We start from the raw sequence: 20,867 nt of genomic DNA, 5'->3' as shown, positions 1-20,867 counted from the left end.
TGGATGTTTCTAGCTCACCTCGATGTTTCTCTCTCCCTTCCTCTCTCTCTAAAATAAATAAAACGTATCCTTGGGTAAGGATAGAAAAAAGAAAAGGAACAAAGTGGGGGTGCAGGGCAGCAGCTAAGGCCACAGCTTAAATCATCGCCCCTGAAACCAGCCGGCAGCTCTACGTTTTGCTGTCAAGCCTGGCCACACGGCTCCTGCCTCCTCGGCCACGTGTTCTTCGGATCCTGCCTTCTCCGGGGCCGCCTCTCCATTCTAAACCATATGCATCTGCCGAGTGGAAGCGGGCTTGCACGCTCACCATCTAGCTGCAAGAGAAGCTGGGAAAGAAGCTGGTGTTTTTTCGCACAGCAAGTCTGTGAGTAGGGGGTTTGGGTTACTGTGTGCCCCACCCACAAATGAATATCCAGTTCGGCTTCACTTATGGTGACTCTGATGGCTTTTCCTTGTTGACAAGAAGAGCAATTTGTCTTTTAAGATAATTCAGTTAAAGGAGATTTTAGGAAGCAAGGAAATGTTGGACATAAAATTCAGGACAGTTGGAGACCTTGGGGGGAAGGCAGGCAGCGAAAGTCGGTAATGTTCTGTTGGTGGTCTAGTGAGTGTGCCTTTCGCTCCTCTGCTGTCTAACGCACATGTGTGACGTCAGCCGGGATCCTGGGTGGGAAAGACAGCACACTCAGGTGGGTCCATGGGGAGTCCTGAGGGCAGGGGCAGGGAGTCCTGTGGCGGCTGGCGCAGTGCCCTCTGCTGGCAGCTGTGGGTCCCATCAGCATCTTTAGCTGAAAGGGGCAAAGGGAGGGGGTGGTTCTCCGAAGCTGGCGCTGAGCCTTAGATGGAGAGATTCTGTGGCTCCAGAGAGACCCCATGGAGAGCGCTGGTCTTTCTCCCCCCACCCTCTGATCTCCTACCGGGAGCCAAAGGTGGAGGAGAGTGGTTGATGTACTCCTGGGGTGAGCCTCCTGGGGCAATCCAAAGACCACCTGCATCTGTGCGCTTTATATAACCTTTTAAAAATTAATTTCTAAATTGAGATGTAATTCACATACCATAAAGTTTGCCATTTTAAAGTGCAGAATCAGTGGATTTTTGTATATTCACAAGTTTGTGCAACCGTCCCCACTATCTAATTTCATATATTCTTTTAAAGGTATTACAACATCATCCCAAAAATCCAATAAGGAATAGGAGAGAGAATTTAATTTGATAAAACATACTAAGCACCCCCCCCCCCCCATCTCTCAGACATCTCTTCCCAGGGCCCCAGGCTCAGTTTCCCTTTTTCCAGGTCACTAGAGACCCCTGAAGACCAGCAGAAACGGAGTTGGGCGGCCCTAGACCTGACTCCTATCCCTCTCCTCTGCTCCTGACAACCTCCGATTCTTCATTTATGAACTGGGGAGGTTCTGAGTGTCTCCATCTGAGGAGGCTGCAGAGCAAACATGAATGAAAAAAACGTTGCCTGGAGATTGGCATTCCACGGTGGTAGCTGACCCTGAGCCACAGCAAAAACTCCAAGTGAAGCGGAACAGTGCAGGGGCCTGTCCTGTCGGTTCAGCCCCGTCGCTGCGAACCCTGCTTCATAGAAGATGAGGCCAGGGAGTCAGCGGCCCACAGCCACCCAGTGAAAAAGAGGCAGAGCCAGCAGTTACACCCAGAGTCCGTTTGCTTCCAAATTCTCCAGAGGAAGGCCAAGAAACTTGGGGTCATTTGTTGGGGACTCAGGTGGGACCCCTATCACTTGTAAAATAATTTTAACTGTGGTAAAAAGATACATAACACAACATTTACCATCTTAGCATTTTTGTTTTGTTTTGTTAATTCTCACCTGAGGGTATTTTTCTCATTGCTCTTTGGAGAGAGTAGAAGGGTGGGGGTGGGGAGAGGGGGGAAACATTGATGTGAGAGAGATACATCCACTGGTTGCCTCCTACACACGCCCAGATGGGTACGTGCCCTTGACTGACGCTCTAACCACTGAGAACACCAGCCAGGGCCCATCTTAATGTTTTTAAGTGTACAGTTCATTAGTGTTAAGTACACATTGTCATGTAACTATGACCATTATCCATCTCCTGAACTCTTCATCTTGCAAAATTGAAGTTCTTTCCCCATTAAACACCAACTCCCCATCCCCCTCCTTCCAGCCCCTGGCATCCACCGTTCTACTTTCTGTCTCTATGAATTTGCCTACCTTAGGGACCTCATATAATTGGAATCCTACAGTATTTGTCTTTTTGTGAAGGCTTATTTCACTTAGCATAATGTCCATGGCATACATATGTCAACTTATTTCCTTTGTAAGTTTGAATAACATTTCATTGTATGGATCGGCCACATTTGTTTATCCATTCATCCACTGATGGACATTTGAGTTGCTGGTTTGAGTCATGCTGCTCTGAACGTGGGTGTGCAAACATACACCCAGATATGAAATTGCTGGGTCATATAATAATTTTTCAGTCTTCAGGGAGCTGCCACACTGTTATCCATAGAGGCGACACTATTTTACATTCTCACCAACAATGCACAAGGGTTCCACTTTCTCTCCATCCTTACAGCCCTTGTTATTTTCTGTTTCGTTTTTTGTTGTTGATATTAGGCATTCTAACGGGTGTGAAACGGACCCTATTGCTTTTTAATTTTTTATTTAGACATGAGAAATTGAGCTTTATTAAATATTTAATATAGAGATTGTTAGTGGTTACAAATCTATATTTGATGAAAAGTATATGTGCATTGCTGGTGTGTGCACAAACACATTCTGTTGATGGAGTGTGTGTGACCAGAAAAGTCTGGAGACCCCCTAGTGAACCCAGCTCTATGCATGTGTGTATTGGGGGTGGGGGGTGATGGAGGTGTTTGGATCATTCCTGTATTCCCAGGCCCAAGATAATGAAATGCTGAGAGACAGCCTGTCTCACCCTTCAATGTCCATGGACAATGCTCCTTCCTCCAGGAAGCCCCCCTGGCCTTCCCAGATGCAACACCAGCTCCCTGCTCTGGATTCCTCAGCCCAGGGTCCTAGGTTCCTCCTCTCTGCCCCAGCCTTGACCAGGAGGGTGCCTGGAGGCTCAATTTGCTGAATGAATGCGTGAGTGAGTGAATGAATGAATGAGTGAATGAATGAGTGAGTGAATGAATGAATGAGTGAATGGCCTGCATGGCCTCTGATCTGGCTGTTCAGGAGTCGGCAGGGTTGGGCGATGCTCACCCAGGCCGTACCCGAGTGGGGAAGCAGCCGCAGGCCAGGCAGCGGAGGCCCCGGCTGAGGAGGCGCGGCCAGCGGAAGAGCAGGCGGTGGGCCGATCGCACGTACAGGCGGCCGGAGGGGTCCGCGGCCTTGAGCGCAGTCAGGGCGGAGTAGCGGGCGTTGGTCTGTCTGCGCAGGGGTGGTCTGGCCGAGCTGATGACCTTGACAATAATCTGTGGGGTGGAGCCCTGAGCTCGGGGACCAGGGACGACAGTTCTGTAGGGAGGGCCCCCTACATACCTACACCATGTCTTGGAGTCCCCTACTCACCTGGGCCACGTCCTGGGGGCTCTGCCCCAAAGAGCGAAAGAGCTCCCGGGACGCTGGGAGGTAGAGGTCCCGGAAGTAGTGCAGGGTGTCGGGGTCGGCGCCTGGGAACTGGGCGGTGGAAACCTGCTCCAGCAGCTTCCCCTCAAAGGCCGTGCCCACGGGGCCGGGTTCCACCAGGGAGATGCTGGGGACAGGGCAGGGGAGGGGTCTGGTGCCCCAACACACTCTCAGCCCCATTTGCTCATTACTGTCCCTCTTCCCTTCTCACCCCTCATTTCCCCCATCATTATTTCATCTCTCCCTGCCCCCATCTCCTCGTTACCCCCTTTTCCTTGTCTGCCCCTCCCCACCCTCCCCTTCCCCTCTCCCTCCCTCTCCCTTTCCCCTTTCCCCTCCTCGCCCAAGGGCCCGCCTCACAAGATGTTGAACTGGAGCAGCTGGATGGCCAGACTCTCGAAGAACCCTTCCAGGGCAAACTTGGAGGCTGCGTAGACGTCATTGAACACGACACCTGAGAGGGATGGAGGAAGGTGACCCTTGGGGTCTGGGTGATGGGTTTTGTGGGTCCAGAGGGAAGGGGTCTTTGGGAGACAGACGAAGAGAGTTTGGGGGTTGGAATGAGGAGCTATGGGGGGGGGGCGCAACGTCATGGGTGTATGGTATTGTGTAATGGGAGCATATGGGGCCAGGTGGAGGCTGTCCTGGGATGCCAGGTGCCACTTCTTCCCAGCCCTGCTCCCTCTGCCCTCAGCCCAGGAAACTCTCTGACTTCCCTCCATCCTCTAACCCAGGTGTCCTCAAACTACGGCCCGCTGGCCACGTGTTGCCCACCGAGGACATTTATCCGGCCCGTTGGGTGCCGCTGCCTGTCCTGCTTAGCAGCCGACTGGTCCCGGGCCCACAGTGCGCATAGGAATTTGTTCATAGTTGTTTTTTTAAACTATAGTGCGGCCCTCCAACGGTCTGAGGGACAGTGAACTGGCCCCCTGTTTAAAAAGTTTGAGGACCCCTGCTCTAAACCCCTGGGGCCACTTGTGTCTGGGATCCCAGGGCCCTGAGTCCTTTTGAGCAGTAAATGTAGCCGGATGAGGGGCCAAAGGGCTGAGCGAAGTAAATGCAGCTTCCCTGCGGCAGGATAATGAATAGGGTGGGTTCTCTAGGCCAGTGGTCGGCAAACTCATTAGTCAACAGAGCCAAATATCAACAGTACGACGACTGAAATTTCTTTTGAGAGCCAAATTTTTTAAACTTAAACTTCTTCTAACACCACTTCTTCAAAATAGACTCACCCAGGCCGTGGTATTTTGTGGAAGAGCCACACTCAAGGGGCCAAAGATCCGCATGTGGCTCACGAGCCACAGTTTGTCGACCACTGCTCTAGGGGACAGCTGAGGAGAGGGGCAGATCTGAGGAAACGTCCAGGGAAGGAAGGGAGTCAAGAGGGGTTCGAGGAGGAGAAACCCAAGAGCATGGATGGCAAGTAGGTGGCTTCCATTGCAGGCCCATAGCAGATGTCACTAGTCAATCACTGCTCTCTTTTCTGAGGAACTTTAGCATCCCATATCTAGACCTCTCTGTGGCCTGGTGGTGAATGTTTGTCAAGGAGGATCTCAGGAGGAGTTCTGGGGTGTGTGTGTGTGTGTGTGTGTGTGTGTGTGTGTGTGTTGGGGATGGTTGGGAGAGATTTTTGGTGGTGTTCGGAAGTGGGGATGGTGCTGGGATCTAGATGGCCATTGGCAGCATCTATACCACCACTGCCTAGACCTGCACCATAGTTAATCTTTCCCAGAATTTTCCCTTCTGAGCTTCAGAATCCTTCTCAACTTAGGCTCATTTGGAATATGACCTAACACCTATTTTCCATCCTTCCAGCTAAGGCAGGTCAGACACTGGGGAACTTCCCAGGGGTGGGTCCCAGAGCTTACCCTGCAGCCCCATGACACTGCTGACCACCACAATGTGGCCCTGTCGCCTTCTCTTCATGCCAGGAAGCACAGCTTTGACCAGACGGACAGCTCCGAAAAAGTTGGTATCAAAGACTTTCTGCATGGTAGCTAGACTGAGCCCCTCCAGGGGTCCCACCAGGCCCACGCCAGCATTATTCACTAAGGGGGAGATGCTGAAGGTTACTCTGAAGTCCCCCAACCCTTCCAGTGTCACTCCTCAGGGGACACTCCCTGAGTCACCTCATCTGCCCACTCCGAATCCAGGTCAGTCCAGGGTATATTGGGTGGACAAATGTGGAGCCTTGATAATCTTTACATATAATTCAACATTTGTTAGAGGGGATCCTGAACCCAGGGAGGGGAAAGGCTGCCGGGAACAACCTCCACTTTAATGAATGAGCAATTTAACTCTGACCCCAATTACATCAAAACAGCCATACCCACCCTCCTTAGACGTTGTTAAGGAATCATGAGTTGCTTCTTCATCGTGCTCCCTTCCCCAAATGATTCATCAAACCACATATGATTTTCTCCATGTGTGAGAAGTTTTCTTAAGTAAAATCTCTCTGACCTCAGATTTCATTTTATTTCCTGTATTCTTATTAAGCCTTGGGCTTTTGGCCAACTGGTCTACCTCTTCTGTTCATGGCGAGAGAATACTGATGAAGCAAAAGAGCTGGTGCCCAGACACGGAAGGGCCTTGCTGTGGTGAGGATCTGTGCTTAGGCCAGGAAGGGGGCGAGTGACCTCAGGGATTTTTCAGTCTCACCCAGCACGTCCACTTCTCCTCCCTGGATGCAGCGGAGACATTGGGCCACTGACTCATCACTGCACACGTCCAGCTGGGCCACAGTGAGGGTCTGACCCAGAGCCTCCCCGGCAGCTGCCTCCAGTGTCCCCTTCTTTCCCAGATCTCTCATGGTGGCCACCACTGGGGACAGAAAACAGTTGGGGCAGGTACTGCCTCCTTTCTCCTATGTATGGACTTGCACGTTTCTGTGGTCTTGCCTGAGCAGTCACAGAGGGATGGAGACCCACAGACTTGCACACCTACATTCACCACACATCCACAGATTCACACTTATGTACATATCTTTACATGCTTATCCATCCATCCATCCATCCATCCATCCATCCATCCATCCATCCATCATGTTTATTGAGCATCTACTATATACCATGTCCTATTCTAGGTGTTGACACTCTTGCATAAAATAAGATAAAGTCTGTGCCTTCATGGAATTTACAGCCTAGTAGGCCAGACAATAAAATAACTATAAAACAGATTGCCTTGAGGAGAAATGCATATACACCTAGGGTCAACATATGTGCTGTGTGCTCATGCAGCTATGATATACACATTTACATCATCAGCATGAGTTGCAACTTTTGAATACCTACTATGTTTCAGACATGGTGCTAAACACTGTTATAAGCACCATCTCGCATCCTCACAGGAACCCTGTGATCAGGTCACTAACATTTTCCCAAAGATGGCCATGACATCTTTCATTGCATAAGCTTGTTAGAACCTTGCTGCTCCCCCATCAAGCATGAACTCTCTTTTACTCTCTTTGAATCTTGTGACTAGCTGTGAACCAGTAGACTATGGTGCTAGTGACATTGTGTGGCTTCTGAGATGAGGCCAGAAAAGGTGCCGCAATCTCTGCCTTGTTTGCTGGAGCACTCACTCTTGATGCCTTCAGCCACCCTGTAGCAGCCCAGCTGTCCCGAGCTCACCAGGTTGGGAGGAAACTCAAGCTGGCCCAGGCAGAGAGACCACATGCAGAAGCCCTGAGATTCCTGAGAGGGAGATGCTTGTCTGAACCCTGACATATTCCAGCCTCCTCTGTTCTAGCTGTAGCCTTTGACCCTGAATCAGAACCACCCAGCTGAGCCCTTCTGAGTTCATGGCCTTTGTAAACGGTGAGATAAATGATGATAGTTTTTTACACCATAAGTTTTTTTTTTTAATCCTCACCCGAGGATATTTTTCCATTGATTTTTAGGGAGAGTGGGAGAGAGAGGGAAAGACAGAGAGAAACATTGATGTGAGAGAAACACACCAATTGGTTGCCTTCTGCATGAGCCCCAACAAGGGCCTGGGCTGGGGAGGAGCCCACAACCAAGGTACATGCCCTTGACTGGAATTGAACCCAGGACCCTTGGGTCCACAGGCCGATGCTCTATTCACTGAGCTAAACCAGCTAGGGCTACACCATAAATTTTGATTTATTATTTAGCAATGGTAACCAGAACAGGTAGGTAAAGTTATCCCCATCATATAGATTAACAAACTAAGGCTCAAGAAGGTGACATTTCCTGTCTGTCCCAACCCTAGTTAGCGTTAAAACTGAGATTTGAACCTGGTTTTATCAGAGTGCTGAGCTCACATGCCTGTATGTGAGCACGCCCCCTATGCGTGCACCCACAATCACACATGCATACTCCTAGGGGGCATTTGCACATTGCCTGTGGGCCTGTGGGATTCACGGTGCTGCACAGATGAATGGGGCCACATGCATCTACATGCAGTATAGTGACAAGTATGGTCCCAGGGCTAGGCTGCCTGGGTTCAGTCCAGGCTCTGCCACTTTGCAGCTGGGTGACTTGGGCAAGAACCTTTGGCAGCCTGTGCCTCAGTTTCCTCATCTATTTTCTTTTAAAAAATTGATTTTAGGGAGAGAGAGAGATCCATTGCTCTAATTATCCATGCATCCATTGGTTGACTCTTGTATGTGCCTTGATTTGGGATTGAACCCCAAAACTTGGCGTATCTGGATGACACTATAACCAACTGAGCTACCTGGCCAGCGCTTCCCTTATTTCTAAGATGGGTCAAATGACAGGGAACACCTCAGAGGGGTGCTGTTCGGATTAAATTTCTAACTAGATGCAAAACCCTTAGCCTGGCACATTGTAAGCGCTCAATAAATGTATCCTTCAGCAGCTTCATGCACTCCTCTGACTGCCAGAGACACACGCGGCCCAGTGGCTGTCCTGCGTGCTGTCATTCAGACGGTCACATCCGAGCTGTGCTTGCGTCTAAGACAGAGGGTGGAGAGAGGGCTGGGGAGAAGCCAGCTGGGACAATGCCCTCACCCCTGCAGCCTCCTCTTAAGTAATAGCCCTCTGTCCACTTTGACTCAGGCCTGCTCTGGGCCAGAGGTCTCCATGGGTGGGGTGCAGACTGGGGCAGTTGACTCCAGAATTGCAGGAAGCCAAGTCCTCTAGGACCCCTTGAATCCTCAAGGTCAGGTTCACTTAAGAGGCTTATCTTGGAGCAGTAATCTGGGGAGGGGGAGGGCTGGGGAAGGGGAGTCCTAGGGACCGCCTGAGTGAAACCTCCCTGATCAGCCCTCCTAAAACTATCACCCGCCCACCACATCCCCTTTGCTTCTTAGCACTCATTAGCACTCAACATATTATAAAAATTTAAAATCTGCTTATTGTCTGTCCTCCTTCCCCTCCCCCACTACACCACTAATCAGGGTCTGTTTTGTTCACAGCTGTATTTCCAGCACCTAGAACAGTGCCTGGCATCCAGTAGGTGTTCAAGAAATGTTCATTGGATGGGGGGTTGATTCCCAAGGAGAGATGGGAAGGGGCCTCCACAGGTCCCGGGTCTCCCCAAGCCCACAAATGCAGCTGGAAGGGAAGGGCTGGTGGAAACAGTGCCAAGGGGGCTGAGGGTCCTGGAGGCCATGCCCATCCCTGCCCCTCTCTGCCCTGCCCTGGGCCCCTTACCCTGGTAGCGCTGCCTGGAGTCATGAGCCAGCTGCACTGCGAGCTCCAGGCCGATTCCGGATGAGCAGCCTGAGATCAGTACAGTCCGGGGAAGGTCGGCCATGTTGATCCCTCCCTGGACGCATGACCTCTGCTGGCCAGCACCTGCCTCCTGCCTCCCATCTCCCTAAACATCCTCAGAACGGACCGCCTGCAGGGTGAAGGGTCCCCACGAGGCCCTGATTCTGAGCTGACCCAGGCCAGGCACTGGGGGGAATTCCTTAACCCCAACACACCCCCTTTCTGTTATCTGTAAAAATTTCTTCTCCTCACTGCTACACTCATACCTGGGGGCTTTTTATTATGATTGTACATTATTCGGGGTGGAGGGAGTTTTAGGGAGCTGGGGGATTCTCCTGCTGTCTCTATTCTGGGCAAAGAGTCTCTGATTGGAGGGAGAGAGGGAGAGGAGGTGGCAGAGAGCATGGTCTCAGTGGGGTCCTTTCAGATGTGCACAGGAATGTCAGAAGATGCCGTTAGAAACAGCAGAAACTTCCCAGCAAGGCAGGGCAAGGCAGCGCAGAAACTTTGAGAGGCTCAGCCTCAGAAGTCCCTGGGGAGGGAGGAGGAGCAGCTTGAGGAGATTCCCCCTGCTGCCCCTACCCTGGGAGCCCCCATCTTCCCCTCAGGCCACATGGGCCCCCACCCCCTCCTCTCCAGGGACACAGAGACGCTTTGTCTGAGGAGCCAGAGGCTGGGAGGGAGGCACTGCTGGCTTCTCTTTCTTGGTGGTGAGGGGGGAGCTCAGGGCCCAGGCCACGCCCGCCCCCTGGGTTCCTCCCTGCGGAAGCTTTCTCAGATCCCACAGGTCTGCTCTTGTTCAGTTGCACAGACAGCTCCACCTGACCCCCTGGGGCCTCTTCACACTGGGGGGTCCCAGTAGGATGAGGGGGGCTCTGCCTCACCCCAGAAATGGCAGGGAACCGCTCCTCCCTGTGGCAGTGCTCTGTTTTGGGGTATAGTCAGACACCCACATTTAATGGGGGTATGTGTGCAGATTTGGAATTGGGGGTAGAGCATCCATTTGGGGACCTGAGTTGGGCAGAGGAGGGCTAGGGATGGAGGTGGGACCCTTTATTTGAAGATTAAGAGTTTGGAGGAAATCAAGACCTGTGCTTGGGAATCTATGGTGAGGTTGGGGAGGGGGCCGGGACATCTAATTCTGGAATGTGGGAGGATAGATGAAGGTTTGGGGCAAGTCTGAGAGTGTCATTGTAGAATCTGGGGTGAGGTTTAAGGTGGGAAGAGGATCCCTTGTTTAGGAACCTGAAGGGAAGGTGTTGGGGTGAGGCAGTACCTCTTGGGTGGGGCTAAGCGATTGGGGTAAGGCAGGTGGGTAAGAGTTTGGTGGGAGGCTGAGATTCCATTTAGGGACCCTCCGTGGCACAGAAAGAACTTGGTATAAAGCTGTACCCCCTAATACCAGGGCCTGGATGGAGGCTGAAGTTTGAATGAGGCTAAGATCTCCTTTGAGGGGCCTGTTAGGAGGAAAGGGTTTGGGGTAAGCCTGGAACCCTGAATTCTAAGGCTGGGTGCCAGTGACCTTCCTCCTCCTCCAGAGTGCGGCGGGGCAAGCAGGGCCCAGCGCCGGCCCAGGCTCCACCCAATCAGCGCTCAGCACAAACTTTCCAAACTCCCCCCACCAGCTGTCAGTCACCTCCCTTCTCGCGGGTCCCGCCTGGCCCGGCGCTGGAGTGCAGGGCGAGGCCAGGGCGGGGTCTCGGGCAGTCTCCTGCTGATCCCGAGTGGAGCTGGCCGCCGCCAGTGCGTGCACGGAGCCCGTGGAGTCGCCACTCCCCGCAGCCGCCCCGGCCGGTCCCCGACCTTGGGTGTGGGCCCCGCCGGGATGGGGAGTCGCCGGGGCCTAGGCCAGCCGTGGGCCGGCCTCTGCCTGCTCCTGGCCTCGCAGCAGCTTCTGCCCTGGACACAGGCGGGTGAGCCCGGAGGGAGGGCATAGGACACGGAGTGCAGAATCCAGCGAGGCGCCCCAAGACGGGGTGGAGTCGGGAAGGGGGAGGCGTGCTCTTTGCGCGTGGCCACCGTGTGCGACTGTCCAGCTCTGGGCGATTTGTGGGTGTGACAGCTGGGCAGGGGGCGGGGAAACGAGGGACCATGTTTGCTGGTGGGTGCATGGGAATGGATGCATTTATGTGTGTGCGTATGCTGTGTGTAGCAATGGGTGCCTGGCCACTTGGAGGGAAACTGTGTGTGTGCTTGAGAGTGAGAGTTGATTGTATGGATGTGGGTGACGGGCTGATCCCTGAAGCGAGTGTGTGATAGTAAATAATTGCCCATGAGGACATAAGCGGATGATTCTAAGAGTGATGGTGAGTGGGGCGAGTATGGGAGGGGGCTAATAGGAGATTCAGACTTCCCTTTGCGTCTTCCCAAATGCCTTCACCCTACTCTCCCTCTTCTTCCTCTGTCCCCCGATTGGAGCGCTCCCACCTCCTCCCCAATCCCCTTCCCCCTCCCCCCACGCCGAGCTCCCAAGAGCCGGGATCAGCACCACGGACAGGGCCCTGGGAGGGCCGCGGTGAGGGGCGAGGCGGGGCGGGGCGGGGGGCGGGGCGGGGCGGAGCTCGGGCGGGGGCTGGAGTGGAAGTTGCTCCCCACCCTGAGCGGGCCTAGGGTGTTTTTCCCCCCCGAGGAATTTCTCAGGAGGCCCTCCCCCCTCCGAAGGGTCCCGGGGGCCGCCGGACGGGTGAGTCAGCGCTGACGCACGCCCAGCTGCGCTCCTCTGGCTGGGTGCCACCTCCCCCCCTGCCCCAAGCAGGGTTCCCGGTGCGGGGCACCTGGGGGTTGGGAAGATTTTGGTCCCTCAAGTGATGATTGAGAGGGCTTCCCTGGTCTGAGAGACTCCAGGCAGGCCCTCTTGGAAACACCTCCCTAAGATAAACTCAGCCCCCCAACACACACACACACACACACACACACACACACACACACACACACACCATTTTCTCTGAAGTTCAGGGAGGTGTCTGCTCACGTGGATAATCCCAGATTGGCCTATGCCCCATTCCCACGCTCACTCATCCACACTAGCGTTCAATCTCGGGCAATTATTCAGAATGCAAGCCCCTGGGACACCCGGAATGTTAAACACCGGTGCCCACACTTAGGCAGCCCCATCAGCCACCCGCCACATGGTCACAGCTTTTGTCACCCTCCTACACTTTTAAACTCTCACATATGCTCCCACTGGCATCCATACAACATGGTCAACATTCACAACCAGTCACCCACATGTTGGCTTGGCGACACTTTCAGATATTACCACAGACCCCCAACTGGAGTCTAAACACAATCACAGATCACCTGTGAGACTTCACCGCCACAAGTCAAAGAACTGGACCTAATCTTTCCATCACAGGCCACATACTCACACCCATTGACACCGCAGATCACACTCAGCCATTCCCTGCTCCATGAATGTCACACACATGCACAGTCTCATGCACGTGCACAGTAGCACATACACACATTGCACAGACACTCACACCTATGATTCCCTACACTTCTGAGGGTATCCCAGCCATGTCCCAGCCTGCCTCCCTCCACATCCTAGACCTCACCCAACATCCCCCTGGGGCCCTGACCACCACAGGGGAGAGTCTGTGGGGGAAGGGTGGGCTGGGTCCTTGACAGGCCCCCACCCCCTGACCCTGCAGGCAAGACTCAATGCCTCTTGTGTGTCTTCTTGTCACAAAGCCAGCCATGAAAAGAAAGGGAAGTCAGTTTCTGAAAGGTCATTTCAGAAGGGACACAAGATTGAAGCAAGAGGCATTTGGGTTAGATGCTGGGAAGGACTTTTTAAACATGAATGGGCAGTTGGTAGAGAGGAGATTTTTCCCACTGCATAGACACTGAGGTTTGGATGAGGGGAGAGCCTGGGAGAGCCACACCGAGATGCTGGATCTCAGCCCTCCCCTGGGCCCCAGCCTGGAGAGGGGGCAGCTGGGATGGTCATTGCACGAGGGAGTGACCCTTGTGGTTAGCAGAGCCTGGGAGCCCAGATCTTAGCCCCAGGGGTCTGTAACCCAAATACCTCTTAATGACAGCCCAGCCACAGAACAGGCAATTAGAGATGGGGCTGATGATGGTAGCAGGATGGGGAGTTGGGGGGGGGGGAAGAGAGGGAGAGAGAGAGAGAGAGAGAGAGAGAGAGAGAGCGAGAGAGACTGATTCTGAGCTGGACTCGGAGAGAGACCTGGAAAGACCGAGACAGAAAGTGGGACAGAGAGAGGGCGGGGTGGGGGAGAGAAGACATTAAAAAAAAAAAAAAAAAAAAAAGAGCAGAAGGAAGTTGGGGGTAAGAGGGAGCTGAGGCTGAAACAGGCGCTACTGAGTCTAGAGAATGATGAGTCTGACCCAGGGGAAGCTGGAATGGGGTCCCTCATCCAAGCCCCTATTTCCCTCAACTCTGGGCCCCTCTCCTGGTTCCCAATGGTGAGGTCAGAAGAGGCCCCCCGCCCCCCAAGGTGAGGTCATGGGCAGATCCAGTAGAATCTGACTTCTGCCAAGAGGCTGGGTCAGGGGGTCAGTGGGACGTCTGCTGGGGGTGGAGAGGAGGGGAGATTGGGCAGGGGCTTTGGGCCAGGGATAGCCCCCGCCCACTCCTGCCCAAGCCATGTGGTTCCACTTATTGCTGGCCAGCCTGGGCTGCAAGGGGTGGGGCTGGTAGAACTGCTTGGATTAGGCTTTGATTGGGCCAGACCAGTTCCTTCCTTTGCTGGGGTGAGAGGGAGCAGGTCAGAGGGAGGAGGTCAGGAGGTTATCAGAGAGGTGTTCATCATGAAGACAAAGAGGGAGATGAAATGGGGAGGTCACAGATCAGATGACTGGGATAGGCAGAGGGAGGCGGTCGGAGGGGATGGCCAGAGAAAGAGTGGTCCCAGGGAGGAGATCATGGGTAATGGTGGTTGAGGAGGAGGTCAGAAGGAAGCGGTCAGGAGAGGTGGTGGTCAGAGGGAGCAGTTCATAGGAAGTGGTGGTCAAAGGAAGAGGTCAGAGGGAGGAGGTGGGGAAGGAACACGCAAGAGGGCCCATCCTCTCCAAGTGGGTTTCCCCTGGCAAGGGGGCTCCAGGCCTGGAAGCAGCCCCAGGGAGCTGGTGCGGGGGAGTGCGGAGAGGGGGACAGTCTGGCTCTGGGGCTCAGGCCAGGAAGCTTTGATTCATCCCAGAACTAGGTCAGTGTTTTTTCTCTCACCAAAACCAAGGGGAAAAAACACAACAAAACAGGAGTCAACAGGCTAATGGGGCCGGTACAGCTGTGGGTTGGAAAGGCGGGTGAGGGTCCCAGACCTGCTCCCTCTCCCTGACCCATAAACACGGTGTGGGGGGAGCTGAGTCCCCAAACCTGAGCCACTCACATGGCGTCCTGGGCTTATGTTAACTGCCATGCACCCCGCTTCTTTCTGCAGCAGACCCCGTGGATGTGCTGGAGGCTCTGGGTGTGCGGGGGGGCCAGGCTGGGGTCCCTGAGGGGCCTGGCCTGTGCCCCCAGAGGGCCCCAGAGGGCGACCGGGCATTCAGGGTGGGCAAAGCCAGCACTCTCGGTGTCCCCACGTGGGAACTCTTTCCAGGTAAGTCCGTGTGGGAGGGACTGGGGGTCATCCTGGGAGCAGGGGTCACTGCCAGGTCATCTGAGTTGCCCCTTTCCGTCCGTACCCCCATCAGATGAACACTTTCCTGAGAACTTCTCTGTGCTGATCACTCTGCGGGGCCAGCCAGCCAACCAGTCTGTCCTTCTGTCCGTTTATGATGAGGATGGTGCCCGGCAGCTGGGCCTGGCGCTGGGGCCAGCTCTGGGCCTCCTTGGTGGCTCCTTTAGACCCCTCCCCCAGCAGGTCAACCTCATGGATGGCAGGTGAGTAGAGGGAGAGGGAGGGTCCACAGAGTGGTGGGGTGAGAAGCACCCCCCACTGAGACTTCTCCCTGCAGGTGGCACCGCGTGGCGGTCAGTGTGGATGGCGGCATGGTGACCCTGGTGGCTGACTGTGAACCTCAGCCCCCTGTGTTGGGTCAGGGGCCTCGATTCATCAGCACAGCTGGACTCACGATGCTGGGGAGCCAGGACCTCGGAGAGGAGACTTTTGAGGTAGCTGTTCAATGATAGGGGAAACCGAGGCAGAGGGCGGGCAGAAGTTTTATCCACAGCCTGACCCGGAGAAGAGATTAGAGGAGGGGATGTCCGGCTTCCACTTCCTGCCAGGCGGCGGAGAGAAGGGAGCACCGTGCGTCACTGCGCACCTTTGTGGTGTGTGACTGAGGTTCTAGCCACGCAACGATCCTTTGTGATGCGCATGCTTGGCGTGTGGTGGGAGGATAAGGCTGTGATGCGTGACTGTGCTCCTTGTGGTGGCGTGTGATTGTGTGCGGGGTGGTTATGATGTTGGGTGCTGGCAAGGCATGATGTTGAGTGGCCGTGGGGCAGGCGTGTTTTTGGTGTGGTGACTGTGGCTGGTGACTGTGCTGCGTGTGACTGTGATGTGTGCCACCTCCAGGAGGCCAGCAACCTCCTCCATCCTGTTGTTCCCCTTCTCCCCGTACCTTGAAGGTCACCTGACACCCGAGAGCGAGGGAACAAATGTGTCTCTGCTGGGACGGATGCTGTGGGCTGTGGTTTGCGGTTGTGATTTGCTGTGACCCTGGTGGAATCTGTCTTCTCTCAGTTTTGAAGAACCGAGGGGTCACTGGGGCTGTGGTGGGGGCCACCCCCTCCTTATACTCAGGGTGCTCTGGGTGGAGAAGCACCAAGCCTCGATGCATGGATTGGGTGTCAGAGTTAGCCTATGGCTTCCTTCCCTGTCTCCCACCCTCTCCCCAGGGAGATATTCAGGAGCTGCTGATAAGCAACGATCCCCAGGCTGCCTTCCAGGCCTGTGAGCGCTACCTTCCTGGCTGTGATCACCTGGACCCTACAGCCTCAGGGGTGAGTGACAGGCTTGTCCTAGGTCACAGGCTGAGTCATTCCTGGCTTCAGGTCTCAGGAATGAGTGAATTCTGAGCCCCATCCATGGGGCTGAGTGACTCTGGCCCTCACACAGATCATAGGCATGGGTGACCTTGACCCGGGATCATAAAACGGAATGAGTCCTGGCTTCAAGACACAGGATGAGTGGGCTGTGTGCTAACATAGCCTCGAGTGACCTGAGTGATGAGGCCTCCATGGATGGCCTCTGGATCTGACTGGGATCTTCTTCCCAGGTCCCCCAGGGTGAGCCAGAAAGCCCTCCCCCCAAACGGAAAAGGAAGGGAAAGGGGAAGAAAAAAGGGCGAGGTCGTAAGGGGAAGGGCAGGAAGAAGAAGAACAAAGAGACCTTGACCCTGGATCCATCTCTTGGCTCCCTGGAGAACCCGGTAAGGGACCTTTGACCTCTCACCTCTGATCGTTGGCTGCCTGATTTCTGGTTTCGGATTCCCGCTGATGAAGGTCTCTGCTTTCAGTCTCCAATCCCACATGACTTTTGATTTACCTTAGCTGACTGATCACTGGGTGGTGGGGCGGGGGTGCTGTTTCTGTCTTATGAGCTCTCCATCTCTGCCCCCAAGTTCGGGGGGCTGGAGGGAGGGGCCACATCAGGACGAGAACCTTATTATTAGAAGGATCTTGATGAGGGTCCTGTTTAAGGGTAGCTGGGGTTCATCAGTGTGTCATTCCTTGGGGTTGACTGTTTGGGGCCATTGGTGAGGGTTATTTATTGGGGAGTCATTAATTGAAATTGGGAGCACTATTTGACTTCCCTGATAGAGACTGATAGTTGGTGGGTCACAGGGCAGGGGTCATTGCTGAAGGCCATTGGCTGGGGTCCTTGGTTAGGGCAGGGTCACTGGTTGTACTACCTGTGCTTTCGGTATTAGCGGGGAGAAAGACTTATTATTTCAGGCCCAGAGCAGGGGCACCCGGGGTAGCTGCCTCTCCCTCTAGCCCCTTCCTCAGCCCCAGCCCCAGCCCCAGCCCCTTACCTGGGCCCCCACTGTCTTCTTTGTGCTCTTGACCCAGTTCCTCTGCAGCTGTCCAGGCCAGAGGAGCTGCCGCTCCCTCACTGACTGTGGCTTGGCTGGCTGATGGGAGCTCGCCTTGGGAGAGATCATGTGGGACAGGCTTCCGGGAGCCTGGCCCTGAGTGCTGGACCTTGACCCTGATCATTGGGCTCTGGAGCCAGCCCGGCTCTGTCTTCCAGGCTTCAGACACCAGGCTAAGCCCTCCTCCTCCACACATGAGAGCTCCCCCTGCTGGCTGTCTTGGTCCAGGCAGCACACCTTGGTCTCTAACGGCCCCCTCCTCCCCCCTTCTTATGTTCTCTGGGAATCCTCTTATGCCCACTTCCCCAGACTGGGAGGGGGGCAGGGCCTACTCCTCCTTTGTCTCCTTTTTGTCTTAATTGGCCTGACCCTAAATCTGATACTCCCGTGTCCCTTCTCCAGACCTCTACTGACATCCCCAAGACAGAGACAACAGCTCCAACTCTGCCTTCGACTCCCACGCCCTTGGTCATCGCCACCACGGTGACCATTGGCCGCAATGTCACCATCCTGGAGGTTGGTGGAAAGTGGATGGGGCTGGAAGGGAAGGCCCCTGGGCAGTGGTGGTGGCAGGTGATCAGGGGTAAACTTTGGTCTGTCCTAATGTCCTCAGGAGGGGCTGGACCCTGACAGTGAAACTGAACTGGGGACCCTGGAGACTGATTTAGCCAGAGAGGATGAGGAAGGAGATGGCCCCAGCATGGGCCCCAACTTCCGGGCAGCAGAACAGCCATCGCAGACTCAGTTCCACATCTTCCCTGTGAGTCTGGGAGACTGGGTTAGGTGCAGGGGGCGCCACCACACATGGTCACATTCTTTCTTTTGCCCTATTTTTATCTTGCCTGGAATGCCTTCCTACCATCCCAGTGGAGTTGACAAATATTTATCTACAGGCACTGTGTTAATGTGACAGACATTGTGCTAATAGATGGGTCTGTGGGTGGGGTGATTCATTCAACTTTTCGACTAAGCATGATGAGAAGCCACTGGAGATGGAACAAGATCTGATTTGGAGTCTTAACAGCTCCTCTGCTGCTGAGCAGCATGTGGACCATAGGGGGAGCCAGAGAGGCAGCAGGGTAACGTAGTTTCAGCAACAGCCATGGTGACCTGGAGGAGGGCAGTGGGGGTGTGGTAGAATAAAGTGGACAGATTTGGGTCATGCTCCATGTTGGTCTTGCTGCTGGAGGTGGAGGGAGATGTAAGGATGACGGCAGATTCCCGATGGGACCGTGGAGCGAGATGAGGAAGCCTGAGGGAGGGCGAGTAGGAAGTGCCAAGGATCTCATTTTGGATGTGCTAACTCGGCAACCCCTGTTTGGCCTCCAAGTGGAGATGTCAAGCGGGTGGTTGGTTAGAAGATTCTGGTGTTCAAGGGAGATGGTCTAGGCTGGAGATAAACCCTTGGGACTGATCCGCCGAGAGATGCTATCTTTAGCCAAGGAATTCGATAGAATTGCCGAGGGAAATAATGCAGACGGAGAAGGGGGCACAGGTTCCAGCTTTGGTGCTGGACGGGGTGGAGGGGAAGAATGCTAAGGAACTTACCCTGATATGTGCCAAGCACTGTTTGAACTTATTCCTATGTTCATGGGACATCATCCACCCACCGACTTTGCAGGGGAGACCAGGGAAGTTAAAGGAGCTGCTGTCCATCAGTCCGCTAGTGTGAGGCAGCTCCTGGATCAGGCCCGCACAACAGGCTCTAGAGCGGGTGCTCTTCACCTGACGGGGCCTGGCCAGGCGGCAGCTGGCAGCTGAGCTGCTCAAAACATCTTGGTTGAAGAAAGGACAGCCCAGGCAGCTCAGAGGATGGGCTCTGTGTGCATGCGTGCACGTGTGTGTGTGTGTGTGTGTGTGTGTGTGTGTGTGTGTACTGACTGTGAGGTTGACTGGCAGAAAGTTCTTTGTCTGAGCTGCAGGGCTCACATCTCTTTTCTCTCCACCCCCTGTCCCAGGGCGCTGGAGAGAAGGGAGCCAAAGGAGAACCTGCAGTGATTGAACAGGTGAGGGGCCTGGGACTGGGAGGAAGTGGTGGAATCTGGGCTAGAAGGGGAGTCACACTCATTTCTCCTTCAGGGACAGCAGTTTGAGGGACCCCCAGGAGCCCCAGGACCTCGGGTGAGTCAGGGCTGCATTCCTCTCTTCCTGTCTTTCTCTTCCAGTTGGGGTGTTTGAGCCCCTGGGGTGAGGCATTGGAATGTGATATTGTCAGATCATTTGAAGACTATTGGACATTTGAGGCTCAAAGGAAGTCAGAATAGGAATTGGGGTGTAAAGGGGATTGCTGTGGGTCGGTATAAGATTAGGGGCCAGGAATGGCTCCATGCTTGGCTGTAGAGGTCAGCATGGGGTCAGGGTCAGTGGTGGGTCAGAAGTCAGCCTGGTTCAAACTTTGCCCTTCTCATGACCTCTGTTCCTCTGTCCTCAACAGGGGGTGGATGGCCCCTCAGGCCCTCCTGGACCCCCAGGGTCCCCTGGGGACCCCGGCCTACCGGTAAGAGACTCCCCCAGGGTGTATCCGTCTGGGGAGTGAGGTTTCAGGCTGTGGGGCTGAGGTGGGCAGCGCGGATGTCTGAACATGGGTCTGAGAGGCGGGACTGGGGATACCGTCCTGGAGCTGGTTCAGGCCCCTCCCGCTCCTCTCTCTCCACCTGTGAACTGTCACTCAGGAGCTCAGGCCCCTCTCCTGTCTCTGGGGGCCTGTCTCCTGTTTTTCTCCCTGTTTCTCTCTCTGAGTGTCCTTTATCTCTGTTTTCTCCTTATGTCCGTGTCTCTGTTTCTTTCTTTCTTTTTTAAAAAAATATTTTTATTGACTTCAGAGAGGAAGGGAGAGAGAAAGAGATAGAAACATCAATGATGAGAGAGAATCATTGATTGGCTGCCTCCTGCACACCCCACAATGGGGACTGAGCCTGCAACCTGGGCATATGCCCTGACTGGGAATCAAACCTTGACTTCCTGGTTCATAGTTTGACGCTCAACCTCTGAGCCATGTTGGCCGGGCTGTGTCTCTGTTTCTTTATCTCTCTTCTGTCTCTCTCTCTCTCTGTGTTTCTGTCTCTGCTACCTTTTTAAAAAATACTTTTTTATTGATTTCAGAGGAAGGGAGAGGGAGAACGATAGAAACATCAATGATGAGAGAGAATCATTGGTTGGCTGCCTACTGGGGATTGAGCCCGCAACCCGGGCATGTGCCCTTGACTGGAATCGAACCCGGGACCCTCCAGTCCATAGGCTGATGCTCTATCCACTGAGCCAAACCAGCTAGGGGCTCTGCTACTTTTTATGGCTCTCTCCCTCCATCTCTATGTCTTTCTCTTGCCTACTCTCTCTCTTTCTCCCTGCCTCCATCTTTCTCTGTCTCTCCTTTCTCTGTCTCTCCCTGCCTCCCTCTCTCCATTTCTCTGTCTCCACCCCTCTCGTCCTCCATCTCTCTCTCACCTCAGTCTCTCTCTGTCCCCTTCTGCCTCTCTTAGGGCCCTGCTGGCCTCCCAGGAATCCCTGGCATGGATGGACACCGGGGCCTACCAGGAACTGTGATCATGATGCCGGTAAGAAGGAGATAGGATGGC

General features: G+C 54.3%; 2 protein-coding genes across 7 annotated transcripts in view; one reads left to right on the top strand and one right to left on the bottom strand.

The window, feature by feature from the left end:
• Window positions 1–485: 485 nt before the first annotated feature.
• Window positions 486–17,644, bottom strand: RDH8 (retinol dehydrogenase 8). Of its 4 annotated transcripts, XM_080674830.1 has the most exons (7): window positions 17,233–17,643; window positions 6,245–6,406; window positions 5,455–5,634; window positions 3,947–4,040; window positions 3,530–3,737; window positions 3,221–3,432; window positions 486–788 (listed from the first exon to the last, which is right to left on the bottom strand). In XM_080674830.1, the coding sequence occupies exons 1-7, from the start codon at window positions 17,486–17,488 to the stop codon at window positions 785–787; spliced, it is 1,116 nt and encodes a 371-aa protein (XP_080530956.1). In that variant the 5' UTR covers window positions 17,489–17,643; the 3' UTR covers window positions 486–784. The 4 variants fall into 4 exon arrangements, with proteins under 4 accessions (XP_080530956.1, XP_080530957.1, XP_080530959.1 ...); XM_080674831.1 differs by lacking the exon at window positions 486–788 and having other exon boundaries at window positions 2,410–3,432; window positions 3,530–3,713; window positions 17,233–17,644; XM_080674833.1 differs by lacking the exons at window positions 486–788; window positions 6,245–6,406 and having other exon boundaries at window positions 2,413–3,432; window positions 3,530–3,713; window positions 17,233–17,636.
• Window positions 10,952–20,867, top strand: part of COL5A3 (collagen type V alpha 3 chain) — a 37,259-nt gene continuing 27,343 nt past the window's right edge. Inside the window, exons 1-12 of one of the 3 annotated variants that reach the window (XM_080674827.1) lie at window positions 10,952–11,195; window positions 14,688–14,849; window positions 14,944–15,133; window positions 15,208–15,364; window positions 16,094–16,198; window positions 16,474–16,626; window positions 17,695–17,808; window positions 17,906–18,052; window positions 19,251–19,298; window positions 19,372–19,413; window positions 19,727–19,789; window positions 20,772–20,846. In XM_080674827.1, coding sequence (XP_080530953.1) covers window positions 11,108–11,195; window positions 14,688–14,849; window positions 14,944–15,133; window positions 15,208–15,364; window positions 16,094–16,198; window positions 16,474–16,626; window positions 17,695–17,808; window positions 17,906–18,052; window positions 19,251–19,298; window positions 19,372–19,413; window positions 19,727–19,789; window positions 20,772–20,846 — 1,344 coding nt within the window. In that variant the 5' untranslated portion in view covers window positions 10,952–11,107. Of the gene's footprint in view, window positions 11,196–11,367; window positions 11,589–14,499; window positions 14,554–14,687; window positions 14,850–14,943; window positions 15,134–15,207; window positions 15,365–16,093; window positions 16,199–16,473; window positions 16,627–17,694; window positions 17,809–17,905; window positions 18,053–19,250; window positions 19,299–19,371; window positions 19,414–19,726; window positions 19,790–20,771; window positions 20,847–20,867 lie in introns of those variants that run through there. The other 2 variants (XM_080674829.1, XM_080674828.1) reach the window with 2 other exon arrangements.

Source organism: Plecotus auritus (genome assembly GCF_963455305.1).
Source record: "Plecotus auritus genome assembly, chromosome: 6".
NCBI classification, from domain to species: domain Eukaryota; kingdom Metazoa; phylum Chordata; class Mammalia; order Chiroptera; family Vespertilionidae; genus Plecotus; species Plecotus auritus.
The sequence above is the reverse complement of the archived record's forward strand: the minus strand, read 5'-3'. Positions and strand labels throughout refer to the sequence as shown.

What these genes read in the sequence shown, in the direction of transcription:
- RDH8 (XM_080674830.1), bottom strand. Translation starts at nt 17,488, where the DNA reads ATGTGTGGAGGAGGAGGGCTTAGCCTGGTGTCTGAAGCCTGGAAGACA. An exon ending in AGAAGACAGTGGGGGCCCAG is followed by an intron (nt 6,407 to 17,232) that starts GTAAGGGGCTGG and finishes TTCTGTCCCCAG; the next exon opens with TGGTGGCCACCATGAGAGAT. An exon ending in AGGAGAAGTGGACGTGCTGG is followed by an intron (nt 5,635 to 6,244) that starts GTGAGACTGAAA and finishes TCTCCCCCTTAG; the next exon opens with TGAATAATGCTGGCGTGGGC.